This window comes from Thunnus thynnus, chromosome 7 (genome assembly GCF_963924715.1).
Source record: "Thunnus thynnus chromosome 7, fThuThy2.1, whole genome shotgun sequence".
In the NCBI taxonomy this organism is placed as follows: domain Eukaryota; kingdom Metazoa; phylum Chordata; class Actinopteri; order Scombriformes; family Scombridae; genus Thunnus; species Thunnus thynnus.
Window position 1 is genome coordinate 349,495 of NC_089523.1, and position 12,888 is coordinate 362,382.

The 12,888-nt window shown below is 37.8% G+C and overlaps 1 protein-coding gene across 1 annotated transcript; it reads right to left on the reverse strand.

Annotated features, from left to right (window-relative positions):
* Positions 1–1,118: 1,118 nt before the first annotated feature.
* On the reverse strand, positions 1,119–4,938 carry mtnr1ba (melatonin receptor type 1Ba). The gene is made up of 2 exons (XM_067595877.1): positions 4,786–4,938; positions 1,119–2,704 (listed from the first exon to the last, which is right to left on the reverse strand). Exons 1-2 carry the CDS (start codon positions 4,936–4,938, stop codon positions 1,955–1,957), a joined length of 903 nt encoding a protein of 300 aa, XP_067451978.1. The 3' UTR covers positions 1,119–1,954.
* Positions 4,939–12,888: the final 7,950 nt, after the last annotated feature.

Consider the following 12,888-nt stretch of genomic DNA (forward strand, 5'->3'; position numbering starts at 1 on the left):
TGGTTAGAGAAGTGTCGCACCATAGTGGAGTGTCATTACGCATGGCTGTTCACTGTGTTTACCTTCATTAAACCACCTGGTGACACCTGCTACAGAATAACCACACACACCTCAGCCCTGCCCACGGTGAACCACAGAGAGCAGAGAGTAGCGTGACCATAACTAACAGCAAAACTCAGTAGAGACTGTTTATTTATGTTATTTACCTTATTTATGTGCACTTGTTTCGTTTCAGCTGAGTGGGAGATGCTCTACTGCATTTTGCTGTCATTTATGGTCGTGCTACTCTCCTCTGCTCTCTGTGTTTCAGCAAGGGCAGGGCTCAGCAGCAGAGGAGAGACAGTGAACCAGGTGAAGTACTCGAGTTGATGACAACTACACTTGTTATGTTACTGTAAGTGCATTAAAAGCTTTGCGAGTAAAAATCTAAGAAGAATAATTTAATGTGTGGTAGTGTGAGTTCATGTCATGACACTCTGCACCCCAAGACAATAATATGACTTCCTGAAGAATATATTTCCATTTGGTGAGCTGTTGTTGTCATGCTTCACTGTGATTGACTCAGCTGTTTCAGAGCTATGAAACCAGTGATGAGAGGCTATTTATTAATCACCAGCCTCTGATCTATATCCACCTTTATCCAGCACTTTTGCACTTTGCACTGCTGCCTACATAATCCAAAATAGCAGGTGTGCCTGGAGACACCCACACAGTCTGTGAACCCAAGACCTGCCATGCTCCATTTGTTGTGCTTGTGTGATTAAAATAGGGCCCAAAATATTTTCCGCTGTGATAACTTTCCAGAATTATAAAATCCTGTATGTAAGTATTCCAAACTGCTATGTGGTATTTTGGCATCTAATAAGCCTTAAACTCATTCATCTTTAGCTCTAACTGGACTTCCTGGATCGTATTTAATTCTCTCACAGATACCTTGCCAACACACTCCCAAACACCCTTGTATTGTTTAAACACAGGGCTGATTTCGGTCTGGATGCAGCTTTACTGGTAGTGGAACTAAAAATGTAAAGTTTGTCCCCAGGAAGCTGCTAGAGGAAAGATCAAAGATCTCCTAACCCTATTGCCAGAAAGAGCATTTATATTAGACAAGTCCGCTACATTCCAGATTACACATTTTTGAACATGAAATGATGTATTATTAACAATATCTACACATGGCATCTACAGTATGGCAAGTTAGGGAAACATTGTGGTTGCAATCATACTTGTTGGTCATTACTTGAGTTCTTGACAGAACAATAACTCTGGTCTCTGGCATCAAAGTTGAACATGCAATCAGACGTGCAACTACTTCTTGCGACTGGATGTAAATCATGTGCTGCACAATAACATGCAAACAATCAAATATTAACTGAGACTAGCGTGAGTGCCTAACATAAAAAGGGTTCATCCTCTGGGGAGTAAAATTTTGAACTACTTGTTGTACTAATCAAGATACATTAGAGTTCATCCTCTGGGACTATGTATATCCATGGCAGATTCAACTTTTAGTTATTTTTTCCCTGCAGCATACTATAGCTACTTTGTGTTTTGTCTCCATCTTTCTTTTTGCTTTGTTAAAGGAATCATAAAAAGAGCTGTACTTGTCATCTATGGTGGTTAAGTGTAAACTAAGCAATGTTTTAGTCATGGAAATAAAAAATCAAGGCGAAATATCTAATTTTAAAATAATCTGGGTGTTTTTTAGATAAAATCAGTACAAACCAAAATTGATGAGCCTTAGGTTTTAAGAATGACACTCTTAAAATAATGAATAACACAGCTATTGTTGTGAATATGCCTCTTTTTTCATTTTAACTTCACTCAAGTTCACTGTTGGTCACTCTATCTTGAGTTTGTTGAGACTTTGGCACAGTAGAGAATAAAGTTTGATCGATGGCACTGTACATGTGAAGACAGAAGAAGAGGGACAAAGATTTTGAGGGAAACAGTGTCACAGAGTTTCTCCTTTCACTGGCTCATTGTTATTGAGTCCTGGTGAGGGTTTGCTCTTCATGCCTTCAGTACCCCCCCGTGATGTCTCCTGAAAGAAGAGATGTGGCATCCACACAGACATGATGATCCGCTTGTACTCCCTGCGGAAGTTTTGGTTCAGCAGGCCATAGATGATGGCATTAAGGCAACTGTTGAAGTAAGCCATGAAGTAGCTTACTACAAAGAGCCATTCAGGGATGCGAGGTGCCACTGCTTCAGGGTTGATTGCAACAGCGAGCCCAATGAAATTGAGTGGTGCCCAACAAATTGCAAACAGCACGAACACCACAAACATGGTGATAAAGTTCCTCAGGTCACTGGGCTTGATACGAGGGCGCACCTCCGACTTAACCTTCCGCCTCACTTGAATGACCAGGATCCAGATGCGCAGATAGCAAAAGGTGACCACAGCAATGGGCACAAAGAAATGGATGACCACCACTGTGATGGTGTAGGCAGTGCTGACTGTCTGTGCAAATGTGCATGAGTAGATGCGTGGGTCGTACTGTAGCGAGCCAACAAAAAAGTTGGGGACAATGGCTACAACTGTCAGGAGCCAGATGAGTGCGACCAGCAGCAGAGTGTTGCGGTAGTTGTACAGCTTGTCATAGCTGAAGCTGTGGCAGATGTAACAGTAGCGGTTGATGGCAATGCCTGTTATGTTGAAGATGGAACCAATGACGCTCAAGCCCATCAGGAAGCCGCTCACCTGAATGAGAGAGAAAGAGAGACATAACAGCTCAGAATCCATCAACACTAATATATAACTAATGATTGATACATTCAGGCTGGTCAGAATGATTCCAGGATTAAAAGTCTTTGTACTCACAAGAGACAGAAAAAAAAAGAATAGTCTAAAACAATGCAGCAGAGGCAGAGAAATCTTTACTTCCTATGATGTATGAGAGAGAGAGAGAACAGACAGAAACAGAGCAGTGAAATGGAAACTAAACTTTATTTGGTAATGAAATTCTGTGCCATTGATTTATCAGTAAAATGTATAGTACCACACTGCAGGCTTGAGTTGCTGACACCCTGATTGATTTGTTTTGTGCTGTAATGAATTTCACCATAAAATAATGAGTGCATTTCTTTATTATACTAACTTACAGTAGAGGTTCCTTGATGAGAAATAGCTAGTGTTTTAAGCTATCTTTTTCTGAGTAGCTTACAGTGTAGCTTGCTACTTTGAGTAAAACTGTTGTTACTGTAGTTTAACTACTTCCAATGAGTAGTAGTAAATACAAAGATCTGTAACCAAATGAGCAATTCTACAGTATATACTATTATTTCTAACACCATTGTCCTGTCCACTCAGCCAGCAGCAAAAAGCAGTGACAAGGGTTAGAGTGCTGATGCCCCTCCTCCCCCTACACACACATAGTTCACTGACAGTGTCTTCCCAACATCCTCGCTCACTGTATGTTAGAGCACGATAAATTGTCTAGATAGACAATATACTAGGAGCGATGTTGCAGCACTGAGTTTGAGTTAGGGATGTGCAGAGGGTCCAGTATTTGTATTTGTATCTGTATTTGTTGCAGCAGCAAAATTATTTGTATTTGTATTCGAATAAAAGTGGAAAGAGGCTTAAAAATCCTGTTTTGTTTTTATTACGATTTTAATCTTAGGGAAAAGTGTTACAATCAGTGTTAATGAATAAACTACCTTAGGAAGGAGGTCTGCCACACTGAGTCTCAAACTGGACGACTGCGCTGACTACTGAGCTAAAACTTTACTCATCGCCTCATTGCAGACAGACCGCTATCTATTTATACAACCATAACACAGAGACAACCCACCATGTAATGTGTAGAGAAGAACTTCAAAAGGGATTATTGCTTTGCACTTTTCATTTATTGCCTATTTTTTACAACCTAACTTTGTGGAAAGGAGAAGGGGAACAACAGGTTATGGAGAGTCCCTTGGGAGTGCTTCACATGTGTCAGTAGCTCAGCTTTATATCTGGGGAACACCCCCAACTGCGGGAGTGATGTCCAAATTAGGAAATGTGCGTCATGTAGCAGGTGGATGTAGCTCCCCTTGTTGAGACCTGCTGATAGACGTAACAGTGGAGTAGAGGACAAAGACTGAGATAGCGATGTAACTGACCTGCGCACTGGTATTTGGTATTTGTTTTTTTCTTCCCAAAAACAAATAATTTTTAAAATATTTGTATGAAACAAGTATTCGTAAGAAACCCACTATTTGTGCTTTATAATGTATTTGTATTTGGGTACGCCCCAAGTTTGAGTGTGTGAGATGTTTATAAATGCACTTCACGGAGCAGAGGGACAGACAGCTACTGAGCTTCAGATGAAGGAAGAGGTGGAGTTCAGCCTCTTCTCCACCTATGAATGGTATCCTGGAGGTCGTATGGCTCAGGTCCTACCTATTTCAGCAGCACCTGGAAGTTGGTGACATCCAGCCTAATATTTACACTTGGTTCCTCCATATTTTATTTTTAGTATTGATATTTCTGACTATTCTGTACACACCTCATCTTCTGCATGTCTGCCCTGGAAGAGTGATCCTCTGTTGCCCCTCCTGAGGTTTCTCCCTTTTGGCCCTGTTTAAGGCTTTTTATGTATGTTTTTTCTTATTTGAACTGAGTGTCTAAGGATAGAGGGTGGTGTATGCTGTACATATTGCAAAGCCCCTTAGGCAAATTTGTGATTTTGGACTATATAAGTAAAACTGACTTGACTTGAATCATACAGCACAAATAAGATCAAGGTTGTTAAAAAAAATTAAAACAAATTCAGCAATAAAAATACAATCATGGCTCACCTTGCACTGGGTCTCACCCAGTGACCAACCATCATGAAAGATGGCGTACAACACCAGCGGGTAGGGGTAGAATGCAACAACCAAGTCAGCAAAGGCCAGGCTCACCACAAAGACATTTCCTGTAGAGGGCAGAGGGAAAGGACATAGAGTCATGTGAGTTTGTGTTTGAAACTGTAACAACCTTGAGTGCAGGAACAGCTCCATGTAAATGCATGACCACATGGTCCTTACAGTGTCAACCAATCAATCACACAGGCAGCTACTTGGAAAACACTGCACTCATGACTGTGTAATGTATGCACACACTTATTTCCCTTCACAGCATCACACTTCAGTCACCCAAACCCACTGGATTAGTGCATCAAGATAAAGATAAGACCTGTGCCATGTAGATTGACTAAATAAATGGGGAAATGTTCAATGGTTCAATCTAGATCATGAGTGTAATATTGTATGATATGATCCAATCTAAGTTGATCTAAACCTCTATTCTCTGGTGTTCTTTGTGGTTTTCAGTATCCACAGAATGACCCCAATACATTTACACTGTTACAGCTTGACATACTGCTGAAACCAAAACACTATTCAACCTGTACACTTGTGAGCATGCATATATTCCTCAGCTCAACATATGTCTGATGTGCAGGGCAAGCAGATAATGAGCCACAACCTGGGGAGAGGTATGGAGGGGGAGATACTGTTGTCACCCAGCTGATATGGAGAGAGTGAACAAGACAGAGAAACATAGGTAGAGATATCTAGCTAAGTTAACAACTGCATGGGAAAGGATCACACTTCGGCTTAACAATTTTATTTTTATTTTTTATTTTATTTGATAGGGACGATGCAATTTAACATAGTTCCAATATAGAGCATGAAACTGATGTACTGCACAGAGAGTTTATAGCTATTGCTAATTTTCAACTCTTGTCCCTGGTTGGGCTTTACATATACAGTGTAATTAAAATATACAGCTTTCATCATCATAAAAGCACTACAGATATGAGGGTACAATAGAATACACATACTGAATTACATTGATTGTGATGTACAGTTTGAAAAAAAAAATTAACAATACAATACAATTACCTAAAAATGCTCTGGTTTGCTTTTAGCCAGCACTTAACCTTTGTTGTAAAAGATTTTATATCTGAAATTAATTTGATTTCAGTTGGTAATGTGTTCCAGAGTTGACAGCCCTGTATGGAGAAGGCTGATTGTCCAAATTTAGATCTATGATATGGTATTTTACGGTTGCCATTCAACATGCTCCTAGTTACTCTGGTACTGTCTTGTCTTTGGATATATCTAGAAAGAGGCTTGGAAGCTAAACTATTGATACATTTGAAAACTAATTTAAGAAAACAAAAATGAGTAAAGCTCTCAAAACTAAGAAGATTGTATTTTTTCAGTATGTGACAGTGATGCCACCGAACAGGCTTTTTGTCCATTATTTTTAGTGCCTGATTGTATAAGGATGTGAGGTGTCTGATTGTGGATGGTGATGCTTGAGTCCATACTGTCATACTATACGAAAAATTGGAGAAAATCATAGTGTGCATAAATAAGTGAGCTGCCTGAGTTGGTATGTAGTGCCTGATTATTTTGAAACAATTAAGGTCCGACTTTACTGTTTTTGAAATCTTCTTTACATGTTTATCAAATTTGAGTTGCGAATCTAAGATTATTCCTAAAAACTTGAAATCATTGACCTCCTCTATTTCTTCATTCCTTATCTTGATTTCAAAATTTTCAAGTGAGCCCTCTTTTCTAATGGAGAAACACATAGAAACTGTTTTTATCAAATTCAAGACAAAATGATTATGTTGCAGCCATTGATGGACATCATCCAAGTATGAAGTCAAGATCTCCGTTGCCTTGCTAGGTGACTTGGCTGGTACATATATGACCGTGTCATCTGCATAAAGCTGGCAGTTGGCCTCTGGGCAGCTTGTAGGTAGGTCATTTGTAAACAGACTGAAAAGCAGCGGACCCAGGACCGAACCTTGAGGAATACCCATTCTGTTGTTAAAAAAGGATGACTTTTCTTGGTCAACTTTCACACACTGCTCTCTAGTTTGAAGATATGTCTCAAACCAACCAATTGCTTGTTTTGAAAAATTGAATGTAGACAGTTTATACAGGGGAATGTCATGGTTGACAGTGTCAAATGCCTTTTACGGGTCAAGAAACACTGCCCCCAGGACATTACCTCTGTCCAATGGATGCTTTACATTTTCAATGAAATAACAATTTGCAGTTTCTGTGGAACATTTTGGTCCAAAACAAATTGTTGTGGATGAAGGAGTTGATTGGTCTCTAGGTGGTCAACTAGCTGTGCAGCGACAACCTTCTCAAGTACCTTTGACAGGACAGGAAGAATAGAAATAGGGCAATAGTTGCATATCAGATCATGATCCCTTGTGTGATGACTGCCTTTTTTCAGTTATTTGGGAATTTGCTGGTCCTAATTGATAAATTGATTAGATGAGTCACAGGTCTTATTAATATAGAGCTGTATTTCTTAATGAAACAAGTATCCAAATTATAAATGTCTTTTGCCTTAGTATCTAATAATTTCTTAATAATTTCTGCAATTTTTGCTTCATTGACCTCTTTGATACAAAAAGAATCAGATGATTCAACTTCTGTGTTATTAGTTATAGTTGGGGCATCAAAATTTTGTGTCAATTCCTCTGCTGATTGTATAAAATACTGTGAAAGAAAATTGAATAGTAGGTTATCATTTTATAAATCTTTTGTATATATGTTACAAATGTTTTCAAACTAAGGAGTCAATGTTTGTCATCAACTAAATGTGTAATGTCATTGTCATTTTGGGGATACATGTTGGTGAAGAAATCCTACTCCTAGGCTAGTTGAACTCTTGAACCTGTTTCTATGTGAGGATTGCTTGCTGACCTCTGGGGTTAGCTAGAGATATCTTTGTCTTAAGCCTACTGTTTAAGAGACCATACTTGTTTGTAAGACGGTGTAACAGTTTGTGGAAGTGCCCATTTAGGGACCAGACTGTTTTTAGCTTTGCTTCTGGAGAAGTATAAAGCTGTCTAGTTTGGGTTCACAATCTTTAGAGAAAGGGCTGGCTTTAGGGAAAGGGCCAGCTGAACAACATGCTTTCTCTCCAAAAATACAAGATGACTGTATTTTTGTTTGTGTGTGGACATTTGTATAATTGTTACTGATGATGTGATGGATTGTACAGTGTCTACAACTGCTTCAACAAGTAACAATGTTTAATGCTTTCTCTATGTCTCCATGTGCCTCTTTCTCAAGAGAAAATTTCCACAACACTACATATTAAATTCATGCGCCATGGTGGCTTTATCTGTGATGGCCGTACCATTTATTTTCAGTTCCTTAATTCCTTTTTGATTAGATGATTTGTTGGTTAAATTATTTAAGTGTTTCCAAAGAGATACATTATGGCCTTTGGTGTTTCCTATAAGTTGTGTAGTATGAGGCTTTTGCTTTGCGTAATTCCAGGACTACTTTATTTCTTAAACTTTTGTAGATCAGATGATCAGTATTTAGTTTAGAAGACAATGATGTTTTCAAGGCCAGATGTTGTTTTTTCATAAGTTTATGTATTTCATTATTGAGCCATGGTAAAGTTGCTTTCCTTTGTTTACATTTCATGTTTTTGGTATATTTTGTTGTCACTAGAGCAGTAGTTATGAAGTTACAACACACATCCACGTCATCTATTTCTATAAGCTGATCCCAATTTATATTCCCAAGATCACGTTCAAATTGCACAATTATGGACTTGGGGATGACCATCTTCACCTGGTCAGGGTTGCTGCTACAAAACCGCAGCTGCTTTTTTGTCAGTTTCCGGACGGTAAGAGTCATATTATGGTCAGACAGACCAGTTAATAGTTTGTATGTTTTTGTTATCTGATCTGATAAATACCATATCAATTAGGGTTCTACTGTTTCTAGTGATTCTTGTAGGTCCTTTAATCATCTGCTGGAAGTTGAACTTAAACATAATCATTTTCAGTTTTTGTTAATGTCACCATATAATATTGTTTCTATGTGAGAATCAAAACTTTTCATCATATCTTGTAGTTCATCATAAAAGGAGACACTGTGTGATGATGGGTTATACAGAACAACAACATTAAAATTCATCTGAGGTGAAAGAATCACATTTAGGGCTAAAGATTCAAGAGTGGTGTTCAGTTCTATTTCTCTGCATTTGTACTTCTCTTTGATAAAAATCAACCACCCCCCCTGCCAAACAAAGATAGTCCAGGTATGAATCAGACAGTAGAGTATGAATCTGATCTCCTTTTGAGATTATGCTCTGGATATTTAAATGTCCACCAAGAATGCCTTTGGGTTTAGATTTTAGGTCCCATAACACTTTGGCACTTTTCCCTGATCCTGTTTCTTGGAGTGTCTCAGCAGTTCCCCACTACACGCAGTGGCATGTTCCATTTCAGCCCCTGCCCACAGTTCTGACAGTTTGTGTTTGGCAAATGGAACAGACTAACCAGTCAGGTTGCACTCGGTTACATGAGAGCAGTCTGATCCATATATCTTTTGGTGACTGCTATCAGACAATGCTGCCAGATCCTGCGATGCTGTTGCCTCTGTAGTACCCTGCCTGCCCTGGGCGATCAGATCCTCCACCAGTTGGATATTTGGCACTAGTGCTGGGGTGAAGCTGACTGTTTGTTCAATCACTGATGGTCCAGGATTGAGATGTACATCACCAGCTAGTAGTAGGACCAGTAGGATTCTTTGTAAATGCCACTTGCCATACTGTGTTGAGAGTTGTGTAGCAGTTATTGTTTTCTTATGTTTAATCAGCCCCTTTAGTGAGCAGATGGAGTATAGAGCAAGATATCCATGTCCAAATGAGTACAGTTTTGTTTGATCAACAAAGGTTACTGACCATTTTAGGGTCGACGCAGCCGGTTTATCCTTTGGTTTAAAACAGTGTCCAACAGGAATCAGTAGGAGCAAACAACAGAGGGACAGCATACAAACTTTCCCTCAATCAAACAGCTTCACTTGAAGGATTTTCCTTTGCTTGCAGTCATCATGGGCAGTGTTAAAAACTTGCTGAGAGATGTAGGTCAATATACCAAGTAGTGACAAGGACAGTGTTAGAGTAAGGAGGATTTGAGTGGAGCCCAACAAACTACTCATGTCCTCGGCAGCCATCTTGGATTTTTAGTATCATATCTGAGTCTAAATGTAAACAAGACAAGACGTATATTTGTATATTTTTCTCTAAAACCATGGTACAACCTCGTAACACTGATATTTTCATCAAAGGTGAAGGGATTGACATAGTCACTGATTTTAAATATCTTGGTGTGAAAATGGATCCAAATTTGAACTTTAAGAAACATGTTAAAAAAAAAAACAGTTAAAACCATAAAGTATAACTTAGCAAATTTTATGCAAATTAGAAACTGTCTCTCTTTGGACACAGCCAAGATATTTATGCATGCTATGATTCTTTTCCATATGTCTTATTGCATTACATGTTGGCGGCAGTCTGGAGAAACAGCCACAAGACCTCTTGAGTCCTTATACAAACAAACTCTAAAAACTCTGGACAAAAAGCCAATGCATTCCCATCACTGTAGGGTACTGGATAAATACAATTTACTGAGCTTTGAAAATTTTAGATTATTCTCAAATTTGTGCCTAGTTTATAAAATTTTAAATGGTTAGGCCCATCCTCCACTATGTGACTTTGTGTATACTCACTCAGTAAGTTCTATTAAATCCTCCAGAACATCCTCTATACAAGATTGTACCATACCATTTCATCGCACTGCATTTGGGCAATCAGCTTTCTCTGTGAAAGCCACAACTCAGTGGAATGCCATACCTGATGATATGAAGAACTGTATTTCCTGAAGATATAAAGAGCTGCAGTTCCATCAGTACGTTCAAAAGCAAATTAAAAAATCTGCTAAAAACTACTCAACTCTGTAACCACTGACTCTAAATTTCAACTCATGGTCTTCTCATGAACGCAAATAATCTTGCTTTTAATTTGACAAGCGTACATTATTAATTTCTAGTTGACATCGTGGCATATTCACGATTTCAATGCCCATCCTCATGATTGCGGATGGAACACTTATGTTCACAGATCCTGTTTTTTAACTCTTGTTTTGGGCTCTGGGCTCAGCCCTGGGCTCACCCAGGGCTGAGCCCTGATGTTGGAGATAATATTGGTCCAGAAACTTCAAATGGTTCTTTGTCAATACTTCCTTAGTTAAAAATAACAAAAACTCCATAGAGGGTTCAAAAAATAACTACGAGCATCCTTGTGAGGTATACTGGGGTACAAACTGGAGACATCCATGGTGCATAAAAAATCATTAGAGTCCACATCACAGTCCTTCAACTTATTCAAAAAATATGTGGTGTCTTTAAGATATGAGGGCAATGCATATACCCAGTCTTTGATATGAGAGTCAACATACTGAGAAAGTGGCTCTGTTAGAGATCCATTACCAGATACAATCGGTCAACCTGGATGATGTAACAAGTCTTTATGAATTTTGGGAAGAGTGTATATAACTGGTCATATTGGGCTATAATATAATTCATTAATAAAGTGTACAAAGTGTGTACATGACTCTTTGACTACATATCAATGGTGTGATCAGCATTATTGACAACAAGCATCCTGCATCCAAAGTTAAGTAAAGGAGGGAAGGAAAGAAAGACACAAAGAAAGAAAGAATAACCATGATTATTAATTAGTTAGTAAGTCTCTGGGGTATATTCTGGATGGCAGTTATGAATTTAAGGAATTTTTAAGGCATAACAGAATTGTTTTATTAGTCTATATACATTGCAGGCATATTCATATTCAGTATAGAACTGAGGAATTAAGTTGAGTTTGATATATATTTTTCAACAAATGATAACTGAAAATGTAGTACTGTTTTTCAGCTGAATTTTATTATACATACATAATAACATAAATTTCTATGTGTACCAAATATAACAAAATAAATGCATATACACATGTAATATGCAAGCATGTGTCTTTTTTATTTTATAATCCAAACTCACAAATCACAACTCAACTTAGATTGTTATGAATTTTGCTGTGAATATTCATGGTCCTTTTTATTTCCAGGGAACCCTTTTGATTTAAATCTCCCACAAATAATCAGTATGTTCAATTGCTTGTTTCACTCAATACTTTCACTGCACTATAAAAATGGCTGTGAAATCCACAGTAATTTACTGTGTCTCTCTACAGTTAATTACTGTGAATATTTTTTACAGTATAATACTGTGTATTAGGCCTAAAAACACAGTAATCAACATGGTATCATAGAAAATCACAGTAGTGAACACACTACTGTAGAAAATCACAGTAATAATCCCACTACTGTAGTTAATCACAGTTACCATTATATTACCGTAGAAAATCACAGTAACAATTATGTTACTGTAGAAAATCACAGTAACAATTACATTACTGTAGAATCACAGTAATTATTATGCTACTGTAGAATATTACACTAACCATTAGATTAGTATAGAAAATCACAGTAACTATTATAGTACTATAGAAAATCACAGTAATACTGATACTACTGCAGAAACCATTATGTAACTCTAGAAATCACAGTAACTATTACTGTAGAAAATCACAGCAAGCATTACATTACTGTAGAAGATCACAGTAACTATTCCAGTACAATAGAAAATCATAGTAACCATTATATTACTGTGTAAAATCATAGTAACTATTCCAGCACTGTAGAAAATCACAGTAATAATCATACTACTGCAGACACCATCTTACTCTAGTTAAGGTAGCAGCTTTCCTTTTTGTAAAGAAAATCACTAATTTGAAGATTACCTTGTAATAGTTTCAAATAAAACCCTCAAATTCATGGTAAATTCATGATTGGTTGAGCCAAAGAAAAACATCACATGATCTCAAATTTGAACAGCATCACTGAGTCAGTCTAGTCGCCAAAAGTAACTTACTTCACTGCAGCCGGTTTGGGATTTAACAGCTTTTTGGATTATTACATTATCTTATTTTTTTTACCTTAAAGGATTTTCTTTTTAAGAGTGCTC

Bases quoted from the DNA above. Each gene is read 5' to 3' on its own strand.
- mtnr1ba (XM_067595877.1), bottom strand. From the start codon at position 4,938: ATGACTCTATGTCCTTTCCCTCTGCCCTCTACAGGAAATGTCTTTGTG. The intron at 2,705-4,785 runs GTGAGCCATGAT...TCTCTCATTCAG, and splicing joins TGGGTGAGACCCAGTGCAAG to GTGAGCGGCTTCCTGATGGG.